Below are 21,933 nucleotides of genomic sequence, written 5' to 3' on the forward strand. Positions count from 1 at the left end.
GTACTTAATGCCACTGAATTGTACACTTCAAAACTGTTAGAATGGTAAATTTTATGTTATATATATTTTGCTATAATAAAAAAATTTTAAGATAAGTGGGAAAAAGTATCATAAACATACTAAACTTAATGAAATTTTGCACATCTGTTAAGACCTGTGCTCAAACGACACAATCCAGTCCCAGAAATAGGTACTACAGTCTTGCTCAAAATCATTTAAACACCCCTGGTATCATTGCTCACAACGTATCACCTCTGCTAATTGAACAAGGACCAAACTGAGGACACTGACACTCTCTACCATCCACTCCTCAATGACCACTAAGGATCTATAAAACATAATGTTTCCATACAACATCATCACTCTCCTGTAGAAAAAGTGATACCTTTTTCTATATGATATGGTCCAAATACTCTGGTGACAGAAATAATCAGAGGGAACACAGCATCTCATCCCTAAAATAGGCTGCTTAAAATAAAGTGTAGGGCTTCCCTGGTGGCGCAGTGGTTGGGGGTCCGCCTGCCGATGCAGAGGACACAGGTTCGTGCCCCGGTCCGGGGGGATCCCGCATGCCGTGGAGCGGCTAGGCCCGTGGGCCATGGCCGCTGGGCCTGCGCGTCCGGAGCCTGTGCTCCGCAACGGGAGAGGCCGCAGCGATGAGAGGCCCGCGCACCACAAAAACAAAAAAAATAAAGTGTAATTAATATTCCATATATGCCCTTACGCCCATTTTGAAAAATAAACTCAAGAAGTGTCCCCTTCCCTCCCTTGGTCCTAGGTCCTACTTTTAAATGGTAACTTCACCTGTCTGAAGAGGATTCTCAGAGCAGCAAAAATATTAGCTATCAAGACATCACAAGAAAAGGATATCCCTCATGGATAAAGATGTAAAAATCCTCAAAAAAAATTAGCAAACTAATAATAATAATAATAAAGGACTATACACCATAACCAAAAGGGATTTATTTAAGGAATATAAGGTTGGTTTAACATAAAAAATCAATTAATTTAGTATACTGTAGTAATAAAGGACAAAAAGTACACGATGATCTCCACAGATACAGAAAAAGCATTTAACAAAATTCAACACCAATTCATTATAATCTTTTTCAACAAACTAGGAACAGAGGGCTACTTCCTCAACTTGATAAAGGACATCTATGGATGTCCTCTATGCATTTTTTTGGTAGGTGGACACGATGGGTTATACATATAAGAATCTGTATATTTTAGCTGGAAGCTATGCTCTTCTCCAAAGGCTTTTATTCAAGTTGCCTCAAAGAAGGTTGCCATCAACATAATTAAAAAGTAACGAAGCAGTGAAAACAAAGGAAGAAATAAACCTGCTCATCCACCTTACATACTAAAACGAGAACACCAAGTTTATACTTTACCTGCAGGTTTAAGGTCTCCTATCCGAATAATGTGTGGCCAGTGCTGGAGTGTTTTTGCAAAAAAAGGGTTGGTTACTCCTAATATGACTGAGGGCCTACATTAAAACAAAACAAAACAAAACCAAAGTGAGGAAAAAAATGAATGTTCCATCAGTTTACAATTTATTTTGAGTGAACTACTGTTTACTCAAAGATTACTAAGATAATCTTTTCCTTCACTGGTACCACATATCAACTACATTCCAGGCACCATTTTTAGCACTAGGTATATAAAGATGAAAAGACACAGTTTTTCTAAAAGCACACAGGAAAAGCGGTATACATAACCAATTATGATACCAGAAATTAGAATACAGTGAAGGTGGTATAAAATGTACAATTATTACAAAGGAGAAACTATGTCTACCAGGGGATTAAGGGACAGCCTCACCAAAGAGATGACATTTGCACAAAGCTATGAAAGATGAACAGGAGGTTTTTTTTTGAAGGATAGTTGATATATAACATGATATAAGTTATGAACAGGAGTCTTTTGCCAGGTGGATAACGGAAGAAAATGTGATGCAGGAGAATGAATAGTATGTGCAAAGCAATGAAGTGAGATCACGGTCTGTTTGTAAAACTACATATAGTTCAGCATTCCTAGAGCACAAAGCAGGAAGAATGAATAGTCAGAAATGAAAGCAGATGGGCAGATGCTGGCCAGATGATTCAGTACCAAGTTAATATGCTAAGAAATTCAGATGTTATCTTGTAGGCAAACAGAAGCTACTAGAGAACTGAGTGGAAGAATGCTACATGAACAAAAATGTACTTATTAGAAAGATCACTCTGGGGGAAATTTGGAAGATGCTGTGCAAAAAGGGGAAGAGGTTTGGGAAAAGCAACAGCAAATACGAGAAAGACTGGAGGTAGTAAGACTAGGAAGAGAGCTCTGGAAAGAAGATAACAAATGTTATGAGAGATATTTTAGGATGTTGAATTGACAGAATTTGGTAAAACTTCACGTGGAGCACATTAAGAACGAGAAATTTACGACAATTTAGGTTTTTGATAACTAAGTGAAAAGAAGCACCATTCATGAAGTAGGAAGAGGCATGGAACTAGGGAAGAAAAGAAGGAAACAAAAAGAATTCAGTTTGAACACGTTTAATTTTGGGTGCCATTAAGATGTCCAGGTGGCAAATACGATAAAAAAACAACAACAAAAACCTGGACAGAGGTCGAGACCTTGCAAAGATTTGAACTAGGAAGATAAATTTCAGTCATCAGTATATAGGTGTTAACAGAGACTGTGGGTACAGATAAGACTGTACAGAAAGAAATATCAGTCTGAAATCAGAACCCAGAACACAATACTGGAGAACACCAACATTTAAGCGGTTGGCAGAGAAAAAGAAGTCTGCACAGGAGACTGAGATGCACCAGCCAGGTGAGACGGTACCAAAGATTAAAATGTTTTCAACGTCAATAGAGTAAGTGTTACAAGAAAGGGAAGGCAGGAAAAACAGGGCAATAATGTGCCCACAGGTTCAAGGCAGTGAGAATGGTCTTGATGACTTTGGCAAGAACTTCAGCAGAGATGAAGAAATCAACCTGCAACGAACTGAGAAGCAACCAGGAAACCAAGAAGTGGAGAGGGTAAATGGAAATTTTTGTTGTTATTCTAGAAACAGCTATGAAAAGAAGGTGAACAACAGAGCAGGAACTAAAGGGGAAAGGTAAGATATTTCTTCCCCTTTTACAGATTGGGAAGAATTTTTATATGTTTATATGCTGATTCAGTGAAGAGGGAGAAGGAAAAGGAAGTTACAGAGCAAGAAGAGATAACTGATGCTATAAGGGGTCCTGAAGTAAAGAACAAAGATAGAAGTAAAAGTAGTCAGATAGCTATTAAATTAGAGGAATTAGCTATTAATTAGCGGAAGACAATACAGCTTCCACTAACAAATAAGATCATTCAAAGAAAATAGGATAATGACTCTTGAAATGTGAAATTATTACCAGCAGCTCCTCAAAGCTTCCTTTATAAAATCAATCTGCCAAAAGTTCAAAATTTAAACTTTTCAATTATTACCAAAAATAATTCTACATAATTTGGTTATAAAGGTAATACTTGGTCAATAAAAGTTATTTTGTTTACTCACGGGGCTTGAGTACGGGTGGTATATTCTTTGAATTCACTATCATGAATAGTGAAATAAGGTCGGAAATCACTGAAGTACTTTAATGGAGAAATACAGCTGCAGAGCAAGAATAACATGTAAAACAAAGGACAGAAATTAAAGGCCCTACTCAATAACTATGAAATATCTAAACACAGAGTTTACCCCAGTGGGATCATCTATCTATAACTCATTTCAGGAAACTAGAAAGACAAATGGAAAAATGTAATGTAGATGGCATACCAAAAACACACTGGATTTGGGGCAGAAGACGGGGTGAAATTCTGGCTCTATCATTCATTAGCTACATACCTTTTTCTAGACACTGACCATTCACACAACTGATTTTTATCAGGTGCTAACTTTATGTAAGTGAATGAATGTGCTTATTGCCCAGAAAAACAAAAACATGGAATCTGAAATAATTTTCTCATCAATAAATGGTGTTATAATGAGCACTACCTTCTTACAGGATTATTGTGTAGATAATGCAATGAGTGTGCAAACATATCACAGGTGGTAAACTGTTGCAACTATCACCATGAGGAACCAAATATACTCACTTAACAAGTGCCAATACAGTCTCTGACGACTCTGATGGTGACGGTGCCATGACCACGAGGGGCTCACCCAACAGCACCAGCTCCCAAAGCATCTGACTATGAAGGAAAACTGGGCAGAAACACCTGAAAGGTGTTTACGCAGCAGAGACACTGTTATTTATCCATCCCTGTTTTTTTTAAGTTCCCATATAATCATTCTAAAAACTTCACATTGATACAATTCTTCCAGCTATGTGTACCTTGACCTGATATACAAATTCATTTAGAATATGGTGATGCGGACTTCCCTGGTGGTGCAGTGGTTAAGAATCCATCTGCCAGGCTTCCCTGGTGGCGCAGTGGTTAAGAATCCGCCTCCCAATGCAGGGAACACGGGTTCGAGCCCTGGTCCGGGAAGATCCCACATGCCGCGGAGCAACTAAGCCCGTGCTCCACAACTACTGAGCCTGCACTCTAGAGCCCGTGAGCCACAACTACTGTAAGCCCACGCGCCTACAGCCCGAGCTCCGCAACAAGAGAAGCCACCGCAATGAGAAGCCCGTGCACTGCAACGAAGAGTAGGCCCCACTCACTGCAACTAGACAAAGCCCACGTACAGCAATGAAGAACCAACGCAGGCAAAAAATAATAATAATAATAATATGGTGATGCACATAGATATAAGTTCCTTTTATCCACACAAAAATATATAGCAATTTTACTTGTTCCAAGTTTTACAAAATTAAATGTAATATATTGACACATAGAATGGCTAACAAATGATAAAAGCATATAAAATAATTATTAAATTATTATACCATATAGTATATCTAGTTTATCAATATTGCTGTTACATTTGAATTTCTACTCTATTTTGAAGGAAACAAGAAAAATTAATTTTCCAAAGGATGTTTACTGGATGTACTTAATTTCAAAGTCAATGCTTTCAATATTAAAGAATGAGGAAAACAAATCACAAGGAGGTGTTCTAACACCAAACGACAGAATGCTTTCCTAAGCAGATCCTCCCCCTACAGAAATGTTGCATATTTTTACAGTAGCCCTGGAATTAGGCAGAAGCCTATAGGACAAAACTCTGGTACATTATCTAGCCTAAGTTAATTTGATAACTTTTACTTATTTAGTAATTTCCTCCTAGTAGGGTCAAAATTTTTCCTAGTATATTAGAGGGAAAAAAAACTACATTATCTATTTATAAAAATCATAACCAAAGGACTTTCCTGGTGGCACAGTGGTTAAGACTCCACGCTCCCAAAGCAGGGGGCCCGGGTTCAATCCCTGGTCAGGGAACTTGATCCCACATGCATGCTGCAACTAAGAGTTCACATGCCACAACTAAGGAGCTGGCAAGCCACAATTAAGGAGCCTGCTAGCCGCAACTAAGGAGCACACGTGCTGCAGCTAAGGATGCCGCCTGCTGCAACTAAGATCCGGTGCAACCAAATAAATAAAGTAAATGTTAAAAAAAAAAAAAGTAACCAATCTACCTACCTGAAAACATACACACACAAGAAAGAAAAGGGAAAAAATACAAGTAACTTTTAAGTGTAAAAATATGAAACAAATTTGTGAGATGGAAATTAGGGAAAGTTCATTTTAACTATTCAAAGGCAAGAAGAGAAATGTGAAGGAAGGGCAAAAAACCAAAAATAAAAACAATAAACAGTTCAAGGATAAGGCAAAGGAGCTCTTCCTCCTTCCTTCCTAAACAATTCAATCCTACAGCAAAACACACTGCATGGTAGGCATCTCTGCCAAGAGGGAAAGAGAGCCCTGCTGGCCTGAAGAGCGTATCAGGACTTGTGTGAGATAAGGCAGACATCTATGTGGAGGAGGTGGCTTGTCGTGGGGGTGTTGGAACTCTAATGTAGTGAGAAAGGTGTGCATGTGTGCAGGTGATCTGATTTGGGGTGACAGAGCCCAGGAATTGTGAGGGGCGTGGAGGGGCAGCAGGTGCAGAGGGTCAGAGCCAGAGTGGGCTGGGGAGGCTGTCCATGGTGGGGTGTCAGAGCAGGGGAATGAGGGTGAACGTATGGAGGGGTGGCCTGCAGTAAGGTGTAGAAGCACAAGTAGGGAAAGGAGGGATCCACGTGGGGGCTGGCTTGGCACTGGGAGTCAGAGCACGACAGGGTGAGGATGGCATCCACAAAGAGAGGTGGCCTAACGTGTGGTATGGAAGCCGGACTGGGGCAAGAGGGGAACCACGTGGGGGGGTCAATCAGGCATGGAGCAGGGCCTAAGCAGGGTAAGGAGGGTGTCCATGAAGAAGAGCAGCCAGGTGGGCAGTTTCAGAGCCCAAGAAGGATAAGAAAGGCATTTGCTCAGAGAAGAAGGTTGCAGCAGAGACGAGAGATTGGTTACTAGCATGGGCCGATCAAATAAGTAAATGAATCAAGGATAATAGGATGTAGCTCCTCTGTCAGAGAAAAGAAATACAAATATGAAAAGGGAAAAAAGTAGAGTGGAATTAGGGGTATTGGTGTGACTTTATAGTTTTCAATATATATGGATATAGAAATAAATATGTATGTAAAAGTGTTTAAATACTATATATGAGTGTGTATGTATACATGCATTTACAGATACATATTTTCCTTAGCTCTGTCCACTAACAGGGATATTCCCTTAGCAAGGAGCACAACCAATGCCCAGATCTTGACTTCTAAATCCTATTCTCTACTAAGTAGCTGATTCCAGGGCTGGGGAAGAGAAAATACAAGATAATCTTGGAACTCAACAGAATTGAAAACATATGTCCACACAAAGGCTTATATACAAATGTTCACAACAGCATTATACATAACAGCCAAAAAGTGGAAACCATCCAAATGTCCTTCAATGGATTAATGGATGTGATATATCCATACAATGGAATACTATTCAGCCATAAAAAGAATGAAGTAATGATTCATGCTACTGCATGGATAAACCATGAAAATAATAAGCTCAGTGAAAGAAGGCAGACATAAAAGGTCACATATTGTATGATTCTATCTATATGATATGTCCAGAATAGACAAATCCAAAGAGACAAAGTGGATTAGTGGTTACTAGGGGCTGCAGGGAAGAGGCCATGGGGACTAACTGCTAATGGGGTACAGGGTTACTTTTTGAGTGATGAAAATATTCTGGAACTAGACAGTAGTAATGGTTGCACAACTCTGTGAATATACTAAAAACAATTGAACTGTATACTTTGAAAGAGTGAATATTATGTATGTGAATTATATATCAATTTTTTTAGTTAGAAAAAAAAAGATAAGCCTGGAACAAACAAGTTAGTGTTTCAAGAATGAAAAGGATATGACAAAAAAAGAAAAACAGAGGCCAGCTTGAAATGGATTCTCACTGGCCAAACTGGGGACAATTTGAACATCAAAAACTGATGAGAATAATGGATTTTAATAACCTGTTGAATAAAACAAGAAACCAAAAATCCATACAGATATACATACATGGTGCAATGTTTTAAAATATTTCTACAAATTCTTTGACACTCCTTTTAAAGCACTGAGCCTATTTCTCACCATCTTAGGTGGGCTGGGTTAGTGGCTTGCACTTAATGAACAGAGTAAATTAAAGCAATAATATACAACTTTTTTTTCAATAATCGTTGAACAAATGAACCTTTAATAGCAGTTACACCATTGAGGTGTCCTGATCCAACATCGAGGTCATAAACCCTATTGTCAATATGGACTCTAGAATAGGATTGTGCTGTTATCCCTAGGGTAACTTGTTCCGTTGATCAATTTTTGGATCAATAAGTGATATTATGCTTTGGCTAGTGGGCCTAAGCTTTAATCACTCAGAGGTTTTTTTGTGCTCTAAAGTCACCCCAACCGTGTGGCATGTGGGATCTTAGTTCCCCGACCAAGGATCAAACCCGCGCCCCATACAGTGGAAGCGCAGAGTCCTAACCACTCGACTTCCAGGTAAGTCCCAATAATATACAACTTTGAAGCCTGAGTCATAAAAGACATTGTGACTTCAGCTTTCTCTCAGATCACCTGCTGAATGTTGTGAGAAAATTTAAGCAGCCCTTTGGAAACGTCCACATGGCTGGAAATGAAGGTCTCCTGCCAACAGTCACAAGGAACTGCGACCACCAGCCAACAGCTAAAGTAGCTTTCTAGGGAAGCAGACCCTCCAGCCCCACTTGTCCAACTGACTAAAACCTCAGCTGACATCTTAACTGCAACCTCACAAGAGATCTAGAACTAGAACCATCCAACTGAGCAGTCCCCAGATTCCTAACTCTCAGAAACTGTGTGAAATAATGTTTGTTCTTTCAAACTTCTAAGTATTGGGGTAACTTATTACACAACAATAAATAAATAGTTTCAACGTATAGCTTCAACGTATCTCCTCACAACGTATCTCCTCACAAAATATTTAACTACAAAAGGAAAAAGAATAATTTATCAATGGAGAAGCTTGGAGAACACCACACTAATAAAGAGATCAAAGTGAACATTATCAGCAATGAGGCAAGCCAACCTTATGTGCTACCTCCTGGTCTGAATCTTATTATGAGTAAATCCCAGACAAACCCAAGCTGAGGAATTTCCTGTAAAATAACTGTCCTGTAATCCACAAGAATGTCAGGGCCATGAAAGGAAGACTGAGGAGCTATTCCACACTGAGACTAAACAGACATGACATCTAAATGCAACAGATGGTTCTGAACTAGATATTATTGTGACAACTGGACACATTTGAATGTGGTCTTAGTATTAGATGGTATTAATTTATCAATGTTAATTTCCCAATTTTTTTGGTTGCATTGAGTCCTTCCTTGTAGGAAACAGACACTAAAGTATTAAGGGAAGATGGGGCATCAGGTCTCCAACTTACCATCAAATGGTTCTAGGAAAAAAAAGTTTACTATACTGACCACTTTTCTGTAAAATCTGTGATTGTTTCAAAATTTTATACAGATACATAAATTTTATATAAATATTTATATATGTAAAATTTTGAAATAATCACAAATTTACAGAAAAGTGATCAGTACAGTATATATAATTTTTAAAATGTATAATTTATATATATTATATATGTATATTTGTAATTTTAAAATAAGCAAAGGAAAAATGGAAAAGACCTATATGGAAACATCTGACCAACTGACTTTAATAGTGGGATGCCCTTAAGGCATCAAAGTTGCAAATCAGTTTTTCTCTGAAGTATAGTAATGTTATCTATCAGCAAGGGCACAAACAGATAGGAAGTACAATTACAAGATGAAGCATTCTCTGAAACCTCTGTATTACGCTAGTAATATCTGTTACACAAAGTAGTTTTTATTGGGGGGAGGTAAGTATTAAATATTCAAGAGAGGAAACCTTTAATAGATATTGGTGGTATACATCAAATTAACGGCAGTGTAGAATTACTAAAATGAGGGGTTTGTAGGGAAATCACAGTCTTCTTTTAGCACCACTTTTATATTCCCATTCTGGAGTATCATGCTTTATGCTCTCAACCCACTCCCCCCAACTCCCCAAAAAAGGCCATCCCTAGAAAAAAAATTATTTACCATTCTCACACCCAACCAAACAAAAATAATCTGTGTCTACCATGTAATACCCAATCCATATCCAAATTTCCCTAGTAGTCAAAGCAACTGACATGCAGTCAGGGATGAACCACTGATTTACAACATGTGAAACATGACTATTTTCTTCCAGTTTTTTCCACATTTTATATGGGAATATTCACTTTCTAAAGAAATTAACAACAATATCATAAAGCAATGAGACAAGGCAGTTAACAAAATTTTTTAGTCTTTACCTGAAAAGATCCACCTCATGAACAGTAGGTAAAATAACAGATATATGTGTGTCTCCCTAAGAGATAAAAAAGAAAAAAAAATAGACAAGATGTCACCCAAATTGCCAGAAACTGACTTTTATAATATGCCTATCTATCTCATAATCAATCAGCCATGTTGCCCTGTCTTCTAAGAGTCTCTTCCTCCAGAAGCAGCTACAAAGAGAATGGGTCTTAACAGTCTCCCCTAACACAGCAGGTCAAGGACAACATAGATTCCACCGATAAAACATTAATCCGGTGGTCAGATGTTAGATTAATTCTCAACTGTATGAATACTACCATAATACCAGTTGACATATATAACAGGCAAAATTTGTTTTCCTATTGCTCTCCATTTTTATTTAGTTCAAAGGAAAATGGGAGTGCTAATATACAGTTAAATCATTTCAAATGAAAAATTCATCCCCACCCATGAACAAATGTAACTTTGGGGAAAATGAAGGGCAATTATAACTACAGAATCCTTTTGATTAAGTTTCCTAAAAACAGAAGTCTGTTGACCACTCTTCTAAGGTAAGAGGTTTTGTTAGAATTAAACCTTGTTTAATTTTTCAAAAGATAATTTTCTCCTTGTCCTCACAATTACAGTATAAATTCTGAGTTCTCCAGTGTCTACTAGAGAAAGAACAAGAAAAAAAAATCGGAAAATAGGAAGCTTATTATCAATTCATTAAAAATTATTTAATAGGATATTTCAGTGATATTCAGAAATGTATCATAAACCCAAGAAACTCTACATTTGCTAGTTTAAAATTTCTGTTAAAGAGACTATATATGCTGGATTATTCTACCACAGTAGCACACTACCTGCTGAGTTAACTGCACTATTTGAGTTGTCCCAGGCTTGTCATGACATGTGGGAATCCGTACCTAAAAGAGAAGAAATTAACTTTGGCTACAAAAGAATGACCTTTCTGTAACTTGCGAGTCCTGCTACAATGAGGGATCAGAAGCACTCTATCCTGATGCTAAAAAGGTACACTCAACAATGCCTAAAAAGCCATAAAAACAAAATACTTATGTCAGATTAAAAACTAAAGTCATATTTATTTTTAGTCACAACAGAAGGTAAGTGAACCAAGGTCTCCACATTCCCATACACACAGAAATCACTAACCCACTGAGAAGCAAACGTGCTGAAAAACAGAAAAGGACATCAACTACATACCACTTCCTGTTTATTGTTCCAATCTTTGCTTCATTAATATACACACACCCAAACACACCCTCTCAAGCTTGCCAAACTATGGGATAAATCTCACAGGGAACCATGAGAACTCTCAACCCAGACCTACTTTTGATGATTTCCCATGGAAAAAACAGAACAGAGGTCCTACAGAAATGAGCACATCTAAAGAGAGAACATTGCCAAAAATAAGTTCAACTTGAAAATGAATTGCAAAAGCACTTACAGCACATTCATACAAAGCCTGAGAGCAAAATGCTAATTCATTGTATTAAAAAAAAACCTTAGTAGAGAACAATACCCTGGGATGGACATGTTGGTCTGAAAATACACATTAAAAAGATCACTTAAGACTAAGAACCAATGACCTGCTGTATTAAAAAAAAAAAAAAAAAGACTAAGAACCAATGGCTTTCCTAATTTCTTTTAAATTTTACTAACTCATACTCAATTCTACAAGTGTTCTGCAATACCATCCATTTCTGGAGGGCCATGAAGTTGCACAATTCTAGGAGGTGGCATTTACATTCACATGCATTGTATAAGAATGACAGCATCATGTAAACTCTACAGGATGAAAATGGGACTGGTGACCCCTGGAGTTGTGTGACTAATGGTTCTGTGCAGCAGGATAAATTGCGGTACCTTTGTAACTCCTCACATCAATGACAAGTGAAAGCAACAACAGGACTGAATGTTATTAGGAAGTTAAAATCAAAATTCATGTGTGAGCTTCCTAAAAAAGGAGACAAATGAAATATAAGCTATTATTACCTTCATTACTACCCCCATAATAGGCAGATGTAATGTTTTCCCTGGCATTGGTGCAGGCCATCGATCAACATCATTACAAGCTGAAAAATATAGTAAAATATTTCTTTAGTATAAGTGGAAATACTAAAATATTAAAAATGGAACATTAGAAGTTAGAACTCCACTTTATGCTTTCTATATAGCAGAAAAAATACACTGGGAAGGATGGAAGATAAAAGGCAAAAGTACTGAAAATATCTTATATTTCACCAGATATACATCTATGTTCTAGGATATAAATTGGTTAATACATGTTTTGAAAGCAACAGATTAGGTTTAAAGGGAGTTTTCCTACTCATTTATTACTACTAACATTAGCTACAAAAGCACACCACCTAGCAGATGTCTTCTCTCTGTATTGAGTGACATAAGGATTTCTGTTTAACAGTACTCTGAGTATCAGAATTGGCAACTCAATATTTGTTTATTATTATCCTAAAAAATAGGCATCATCCGTGCTGCAAAAGGAGAAATAAAAGATAGGATCTTTGGTGTTTGTAGGTAAATATGGCAGAAGAATTGTTTTACCTCTCTCTCCTATCTTACAGTCCTTAAAATTCTTAACTAATTTTTTTTCATTCATTTCCAGTAAAAAATTTAAAACTCCTTCATAAAGGTACCTAACTCACACAATGTTTAACTTACCTGCTTCCAAATAAGGTTCATTCTTTTCAAAATACTCTGGTGCTATCTGTTTGAGCACAGTGTGAAAAAAATGAATATAAGGTAGTTTGCTGATCAAAACCAAGGACTGGAGGGAAAAAAGAAACAATGTTTAATTTCTTAATGATTATAATTTTAGTTTGCCATTTCTTATATAATCAATTATTAACAAGCCAAATTCAGCGAAAAGTGTGGATTTTAAAATAAAAAGGCTTTTACAGTAGATGGTTAAAAGAAACATAAAACTATAGTGGCAGAACACCAGAAGTTTAACCTTATTACTACATTTTAAGAGCATAAAGACACATTCACAGATTTTCCTGCTGCGCAGGAAAAAGAATTTCCTATAAACAAACTAATGTCTTGGATAATTCCAAAGTCTGGCTACTATTGCTGTCAGCAAAGCAATATTAGGAATTAGCTAGGTAAACTCTTCCTAAAAAGGAAAGCACAAATTGTGATGCTTTTTCTGACAAAGAGCTATGACTGTTACATTTTAGAGTTCAATGGTTTTAGCCACATTCTTAGAAATTGTGACTTTATAGTTTGTGACCACTTCAGATATAGATTATGCTGACTTTTTAAAAATCTATTTTCTTGAAAACTACTTTTTATCTTTCCATTAGGCATCAATTAGTGGTCAGGGCATGTTCTGGTTACAAAAGGTAAAGGTGTGTCCCTGTTAGCTGGGATTAAATTGGAATTAATTGATATATATATATATATATATATATATATCTTTAGAAACAAAAAGATTGTACATTTAGAGTGGGAACAATAATGACTAAGATGTTGATCAAGTATATTTACTAGCTCTTCAAAAAAAAGATATTGCAGGCTTTTATTAGCTGTAACTATGTTACTATGTTACAATCTGTTTACTCTTTCCCTTATTCTAAAATGTGAAAATTCAACAGATTCTTCTGAGTTTTGACAGTTTCATACAATAACTGTAACTTACTGTCATAGTACAGAGATAGCAGGAAGGCAAAATTCAATAGCAGTTAAAAATCTAGGGACTTCCCTTGTGGCGCAGTGGTTAAGAATCCGCCTGCCGACGCAGGGAACACGGGTTCAATCCCTGGTCCGGGAAGATCCCACATGCCGCGGAGCAACTAAGCCCATGTGCCACAACTACTGAGCCTGCGCTCTAGAGCCTGCGAGCCCCAACTACTGAGCCCGCACACTACAATAATGAAGCCTGCACACCCTTGAGTCCGCACGCCGCAACTACTGAGCTCACACACCACAACTACTGAAGCCCGTGCGCTCTAGGGTCCGCGTGCTGCAACTACTGAGCCCGCGTGCCTAGAGACCGTGCTCCAAGAGAAGCCACCAAAATGAGAAGCCCATGCACCGCAACAAAGAGTAGTCCCCACTCGCCCCAACTAGAGAAAGCCTGCATGCAGTGACAATGACCCAATGCAGCCAAAAAAAACTAAGGACAGGTGTCTACAATCTAAAAAAAAAAAGATAAAATATAAATTCTAGTATGTTTAAAGATAAAATATCAAACACTTTAAAGACTGTTCATTCTAATAATTTCTATTCTTCTAACCACAATGTAAAAATATTTTTCTGTTAATGTATATGAAAATTACCTTCTGAAAGTAGCCTCTTTTTAGAGTTTTGTCTCGAACTTGTCGAAAATACACATATCCATAAAAATAGGCAGGATCCTTCTATAAAAGAAGTGACAAATTAAAAAATATATATATATATATAGCCATCCTTTCTTATTAAAAGCAGGTTCCTTTATAAACTTGAACTGAGATATGAGGTACACACAAAGAGCTAGTTATGCTTTTCCACCAATGCAAACAACAATCATGACAATAACTGGAAGATAAAAACCTGCTAACTTGCCCACAGATGAAATAATCATAACTAAAGTACTAAGGTCAGATTTTACCCCCTATAACTTACTCTGTTTATGTTCTTTATTCATATCTGTGGTAGTTAATGGAAGTTAGGAAAACAATCAAATTCTGTTTTCCCCAATGCTATACTTAGTTTTGAAAAAATTCTGCCTACAATTCTGAGTTAGGCATCAGTCTTATGAGGTATACTAATGCAAAATTTCAAGAGAGAAAATAAAAGGAGTTAAATGCCAATATGAATCTTACATAGACAGTTACATTTTTACCCAACAATAATGAAACACTGGAATATTTATCAACATACAATTTGAAAGGTCCAAAAAACTTAAAAGTTTTTATATCCTAATGGAATAAACTCTGGTCCAGTTCCTTATTTGATTGTTATTCTTTAAGCAAATATTTATTGACTACCTACTTTGAACAAGGCATTGTGTTAGAAAAGATAAAAAGATGTGTAAGACACAGTTCCTTAAGGAGATCACAAACTAAGAGCGATAAGAAAAGTACAAAAATGACTAGTATGTGATAGGAGGGCAGGTACCATGCAAAAAAGCACAAAGTGTTACAAAGAGGCCAAGGGGGAAGAGGTTACTTCTGTCTGTGGCGATCAGTATTTTGCGGAGGCAGCTAGTTTTAAGTTGGGCATTGAAGGATGGATATGATTTAAACAAAGACAAAGACATTTCAAGTTTAGACAGCCAAGAGTTTGAGCAAAACCACGCAGAGATAGAAAAATACAAGCTACCTCAGGAAAAAGCATACAGTTCAGTTTAGCTAATATATGGCACATGTATAGAAAGGAGATTAAGCTGGAAATCTGAAAGGCAAAGGTTTTATTTTGGAAGGCCCAAAAAGTGAGAACCAGGAAATATTACTATCATTAGCTCTTTATTCATTAAGCAATAAGTAATCATTTTAGATTTTATTTATTTTATGTAATATATATGTACACTTTAGCTGGGAACACTGTGTAAGATATATTGCACTGAAAAAGACAGAAGATGGATGTCTTTGGGCAAATATTTTTATCCTCAATAGCCCTCAATTCCTTCATTTGCAAAAGGAACTCTTTTGGAACAATATAGGGAGGATTAATAAGATAATATGTGCTTATTGATACAATGCCAAGAACATAAAAAGCTCTAATAAGTAGTAGCTATTATTATCAGCAGTTGACAGAATATGTTATTAGTGATAGCAAATGGTCATGAAAAGGACAAGATGGCTATAAGAGACATTTCAAAAGGTAACATCTTTGCTAACTGGAAGAGGATTCCTGTCATTAATGGAACCAGGAAGGTAAGCTGTAAATACTTATTTTAGGCAAAAGATGTCAAGTTCTTATTGGATGTGCTAATAGGACAACCAGATGGAAATGTTCTTCATGTAGTTAGAGATAAAAGTATGAAGTACCAAACAGAAATTCTACACTCAGGAATCATCTGAATTATTAAAATTGTTTTTAATAAACAACAACTATAAACCAAAGTTTATTCAAAAATCAAAAAGAGACAACAATAATTCTACTATAAAGCAGGTAGGGATTACCACAGGGAATCTTCAACTCTGGGTGATATTTACTGGTATACTACCACCCCACTTCCACATCTAAACAAAGAGTTTTAACACGTGAAAGAAAATTAATTCAACATTCTAATTTCTATAATTCACAATGGCATTATGTTTTAAGAATAGTAACTTTATAAAGTCTCTTTCACTCACATGCTAAATCCTTATGAATTAGACTCAGGAAATTCAGCAGTATAATACAGTAACAAAACAAAAGCACAACATTTCTGAATGCTATAAGAGGTAACTGAGTAACTGAGTTCTAAAGTTTCCTCTCACATAGACATTATTCTATTACTACTTTTCCAACCTTTAAGTAAACTGGTAAATCTTTCTCAAATTGATCCAGGAGACAATGCAGTGACACCCTCCTCCCAGAAGACTGTCGAAATCTAAAACAAAACTGGGTATCTCCAAGACAACCTAATGAAAACAAAAATGAAAGAAATTAATGGCAGCACAGTATAACATTTATTTATCCAGTTTTATCACATCTTAGAGCTAAAGGGGTCCTATCAATTACTGAAACACATTCTATCATGCTTTAGAGAAGAAAAAAGAGATCCTGACAGTTCGACTTGCTCTAAGCCATCTTTGCTGGTTAAAGGCAAAGCCATTAGTAAACTATGCATCTTAACTCCTATGTCCCTCTACTGTTTTTCCTATTCCATTTTCTCTATGTAATTAAAACTTTTTGAAAACTGTGTGCATGTCATGTTGATTCACAAACATAATTATGAGCAAAAGAAGCCAAATATAAAAGAACACAAATTGTTCAAATCCATTTACATAGTTTTTTTTTTTAATAAAGCAGGCAAACTAAACAATAGTGTTTAGGAATACATGGTTGGGTGATAAAACTATAAAGAAAAGCAAGAATCTTATTACTATAAGAATCAGTAGAGTGATTTGAAAAGATACATGCACCCCAATGTTCATAGCAGCCTTATTTATTTACAATTACCAAGGTATGGAAGCAACCTAAGTGTCCATCAACAGATGAATGGATAAAGATGATATGATACACACACACACACACACACACACACACACACAAATGGAATACTACTCAGCCATAAAAAAGAACAAAATTTTGCCATTTGCAGCAACATGGATGGACCTGGAGAGCATTATGCTAAGTGAAATAAGTCAGACAGAGAAAGACATATGTATGATATCACTTACATGTGGAATCTAAAAAATACAACAAACTAAGCAAAACTAACAAAAAAAAAGCAGATTCACAGATATAGAGAACTAATGGTTGGTTACCAGTGGCAGAGGGGCAGGGAATATAGGGGTGGAGGAGTGGGGGGTACAAACTACTGGGTGTGAGATAGGCTACAAGGATTATTGTACAACACAAGGAATATAACCATTATTTTGCAATAACTGTAAATGGAAGGCAAACTTTAAAAATTATATTTAAAAAATTTTAATAAAAAGTAAAAAATTGAAAAGAAAAAAGAATTAAGATAGTGGTTACCTTAGGTGCAGGGGAGGGAAATACTGTTTGGGAAGAGACATGAGGGGGCTTTTGTGGTGTTGGCAAAGTTCTATTTCTTGACCTTATATGTGTTTTATATTTCACAATGAGAATTTAAAAAAAAAACAAAAACATAGCAGACTCAGGAAGAGCCCAAGTAATAGACTTACTATTTTAATCATGTTAATTATAAAGTTTTTAAACTTCAATCATTTTAGCAAGCCTCTTAAAATATTACCTAAACTGTCAGGCAATAATTACAAAAAACTGTAAATACTCTAAAAAGTGAAAGACACAAGAAGTAGCCTGTCACTCAAATTCTTCCCAGTTACTGTATTTAAAACTAATGAGATTATATTAAATACAAAATGTGCTCAAGATTTTATTACACACAGAAGTACTTATATTTCTTTAGCACATCAAGTTCTCAAAAAGGAAGCAGAAACTCGATATTACGTTTAAGTGTTTTAAAAAGCAACTCAGTACATATACCTAAATGCACTTATAGAAACTAGTATTTCTTTGCTGGAGGAGGGAAGAAACAAAGGAGACTGGAGGGTGAGTCAGTTCAGTTTCTTTATTTGTCATAGCAGACGGTTCAAAATAAGGAAAATACATGAGACCTGAGATAATGGAAAATACTCCTAGCATTGTTTTAGTTCAACAGATTTATATACAGATGGTTCAGTTTTTCTCTTCAGAAGACAGAAAGATCCACTGAGAAGTATACACTAATTTCTCTGAGACACATAGCAAGATGTAGCAGAAAAAATGCAATGGATTTTAAGAAAGATGTATGGTCTCTGGAAAATGTAAGGAATGCTGAGCTTTGTGGAAAGAAAGTAATGAAGCTCCCACAGCCTTCAACCCCAACCCACCCCTGGCTCCACTCCCAAACCATGGGCATGCTGTAAGAACTTTCCGATGACTAGCTGTACCTGCAAGCTGTACAGAACTGGTCAGGAAGCTAGTTCACCAGGTCAAAAAGGCTTTAACCATAGTGTCTTTGTGAAGTGAGGTAAATGGTTCCCATTTTATGTTTCAGAAGTCTGTTCCCTCATACACAAAAGGTTACTAAAGAAAAACCAACTCTTTATCTGGGTAGACCTTTGTTCTCCATCCTGACCTCACTATTAACGGGACAGGAAAAGAGGTGTTACAGATTGGCAACCAGGTTATTTACATTTGTCTTTCAGAAAAGGATACCTGTGGAGGGCAGGGCAATCCTGATAACCTACAACCTCATCAAAAATAAATCTACCTTGTTAGTATGACCCAACCAATTTGCCTATTTAACAGGAGAGTGCACCTCTACATAAGCAGTATAATGATTACATATGAAAGATGGTTAAATGACTGTGCACATGAGGGAAAGGTTATAATCTGAGGAAAAAGGAACCACAATCAATGGGATCTAGTTCCAGGTCCATCAATAATTAGCCTTCTAGAAGTCACTTCGCCCAAGGTTCTCAATTTCCTTGTAAACAAAAGTTAAGGGGCATCATAAGATAATCTCTAAAGTCACTTCCAGCAGTAATATGCAATAATTCTAAAGTAAATCTCCACAACTGACCTACAATTGTACTGAATTCCAAGCATCTTACCCACTGTATTCACTAAGAAAACTAAAGACCTATATAAAGATCCAAAAAGACCTAAAAGTTATGCTATGTGCACCATAGCTTTCTGATTATTAACAAAAACAAACAAAAAAAAAGGTAAAAAGCTTTAATGGAAAGTATTTTTTCTTCACATAAATCAAGGAATAAAGATGAATTTATACAAATTTTAAGATTAAATGACAGCTCTCCAAAGAAAATACACCTTCACATGGCTTCTTGACTAAGAACCACATAAACTCTTTCCCTGATAAAGCAGCAGGGATTAAGGAAACAGCAAATTTCCTCAGCAAACCCCCACAGCTTGAGGAAAAGTTCCACTTTAATTAATCTAGAATAATCTTTACGAGCCCAGAAAACAGAACTAATAACCCAACACTTTTTAAACCAAGAAAATTCCTGTAACCTTCCCCCAACATCCTTTTCCAAACAACTAAGTTCTTACAACAGAAATCAAACAGAATCCCAGGTCAAAATTATTTTCATTATTTTGTCTGCTTTCAGAAGTGATTTTCCACCCTTTCAATACATGAATTGAGCACCCATTTCACTGAATGCTCACTCTGTGGCAGGCACTGTCCTAAACACTTTAGATACATTAACTCATTTGGTCTTCATGCTTCTCACGTAGGTCCCGTTATTAGTCCTGTTTGTGAGGAGGAAACCAAGGCACAGAAAAGTTATGTAATCCTCCAAAGAAATAAATCTGCTAAATGGCAGAGCAAGAATTTGAGGCCACGACATCTGACTCTGGAGCTGGTGCTCTGGACCATGACATCATACTGGCTCTTTCAAGTCAAAATGGACTTCAAAAACACCACTTCCACTAATATGAAATATCCAGAATAGGTAAATCCGTAGAGACAGAAAGTAGACAGGTGGTTGCTGAGGGGGAGAGGTGGGTAGGAGGAAACTGGAGCAGGAAGTTTCTTTTTCGGTGATGAAAATTTTCTAAAATTGACTTCGGTAATAGTTGCACAACTCTGAATGTACTAAAAATCACTGAATTGTACATTTTACATGGGTGAATTATATCTCAATAAAACTGTTTTGCTTTTTTTTTTAAAATGCTACATCACTGCCAACTGGAGCAGATCAAAAGCTCCTATTCTTCACTTAGAAAACGAAGTCCTGAAAAGCACCCCTCCAACTGAGGAGTTGCTGAACTCACTGGTTTCTGGGACACTCACTGGTTTCATGGCTCCTCCTATGCGAATGCCATGTGGTAAGCCACAAACTGCTCTCCTCCCATTTTAAAATTATCAAGGGCACAGATGATTTTACCCTTTACATCTGCCAATCAAACCAAGACTGCAAAGCTATAGATAAACGGAAGATGCTTTCCTGTATCAAAAATATTACTTGAGCGGCTTCCCTGGTGGCTCAGTGGTTAAGAATCCACCTGCCAATGCAGGGGACACAGGTTCGAGCCCTGGTCCGGGAAGATCTCATATGCCGCGGAGCACCTAAGCCTATGCGCCACAACTACTGAGCCTGCGCTCCAGAGCCCACGAGCCACAACTACTGAGCCCGTGTGCCACAACTACTGAAGCCCACGCGCCTAGAGCCCGTGCTCTGCAACAAGAGAAGCCATGACAATGAGAAGCTCACGCGCTGCAATGAAGAGTAGCCCCCGCTCACCACAACTAGAGAAAGCCCACGCGCAGCAACAACGGCCCAACACAGCCAAAAATAAAAACAAATAAATTTATTTTAAAAAAACTACTTGAGATTTGAGGGAAAAAAGCTTAACTATTTCTTCTAAAGGGAAAAGACAACTTCAGACTATTTTTTTAAATTAATTTATTTATTTGGTTGCGTCAGGTCTTAGTTCTGGCAGGTGGGCTCCTTAGTTGCAGCTCACAGGCTCCTTAGTTGCAGCTCACGAGCTCCTTAGTTGCAGCATGAGAACTCTTAGTTTTGGCATGCACGTGGGATCTAGTTCCTGGACCAGGGATAGAGCCTGGGCCCCCTGCATTGGGAACACAGAGTCTTAACCACTGCACCACCAGGGAAGACCCTTGATCAGTTTTGTTTTTGTTTTTTTAATAAATTTATTTATTTATTTATGGCTGCGTTGGGTCTTCGTTGCTGCACGTGAGCTTTCTCTAGTTGCAGCAAGCGGGAGCTGCTCTTTGTTGCGGTGCACAGGCTTCTCATTGTGGTGGCTTGTCTTTGCTGCAGAGCATGGGCTCTAGGCGCATAGGCTTTAGTAGTTATGGCACATGGGCTCAGTAGTTGTGGCTCCTGGGCTCAGTAGTTGTGGCTCATGGGCTCTAGAGTGCAGGTTCACTATTTGTGGCGCATGGGCTTAGTTGCTCCACAGCATGTGAGATCTTCCTGGACCAGGGCTCAAACCCATGTCTCCTGCATTGGCAGGTAGATTCTTAACCACTGCGCCACCAGGGAAGTCCCAGAGTATTTTTATATTAGCGGAAAACAGCTATAGAACAGTTCAGAGTAAGATTAAAATAAAACATGAGACCTTAAGAGCTAGCCCCATCCCTGGCCTTCAGCTCTATGTAGTCACCCTCTCTGTGATTAGAGTTGGAAACGCTGAGAAGCAGGAGTTTAGACCAGGGACTACACTTCTCAAAGTGTAGTCCATAGAATGATGCGAGTCCACAAACTCTTGTTACAATACATGACAAAATAAATACCCAAACTGAGAATACACATTTAGAAACCCTTATAGCGATTTGATATTGCCATGACAAATTTGGACTTATATTTTGTATTCTTTGGTTTTTCTCCCTT

At 37.2% G+C, this 21,933-nt stretch overlaps 1 protein-coding gene across 4 annotated transcripts in view; it reads right to left on the reverse strand.

Moving 5' to 3' along the window:
- Positions 1-21,933, reverse strand: part of DENND6A (DENN domain containing 6A) — a 49,384-nt gene that overhangs the window by 10,295 nt on the left and 17,156 nt on the right. Inside the window, exons 4-12 of one of the 4 annotated variants that reach the window (XM_027121155.1) lie at positions 16,382-16,494; positions 14,224-14,301; positions 12,605-12,710; positions 11,921-12,000; positions 10,768-10,830; positions 9,919-9,974; positions 4,123-4,245; positions 3,542-3,637; positions 1,395-1,489 (exon numbers count right to left, since the gene is read on the reverse strand). In XM_027121155.1, coding sequence (XP_026976956.1) covers positions 1,395-1,489; positions 3,542-3,637; positions 4,123-4,245; positions 9,919-9,974; positions 10,768-10,830; positions 11,921-12,000; positions 12,605-12,710; positions 14,224-14,301; positions 16,382-16,494 — 810 coding nt within the window. Of the gene's footprint in view, positions 1-1,394; positions 1,490-3,541; positions 3,638-4,122; positions 4,246-9,918; positions 9,975-10,767; positions 10,831-11,920; positions 12,001-12,604; positions 12,711-14,223; positions 14,305-16,381; positions 16,495-21,933 lie in introns of all 4 variants that reach the window. The other 3 variants (XM_027121154.1, XM_027121157.1, XM_027121156.1) reach the window with 3 other exon arrangements.

This window comes from Aethalodelphis obliquidens, unplaced genomic scaffold, assembly GCF_003676395.1.
Source record: "Aethalodelphis obliquidens isolate GAN/ISIS:26980383/991018 unplaced genomic scaffold, ASM367639v1 scaffold22, whole genome shotgun sequence".
In the NCBI taxonomy this organism is placed as follows: Eukaryota; Metazoa; Chordata; class Mammalia; order Artiodactyla; family Delphinidae; genus Aethalodelphis; species Aethalodelphis obliquidens.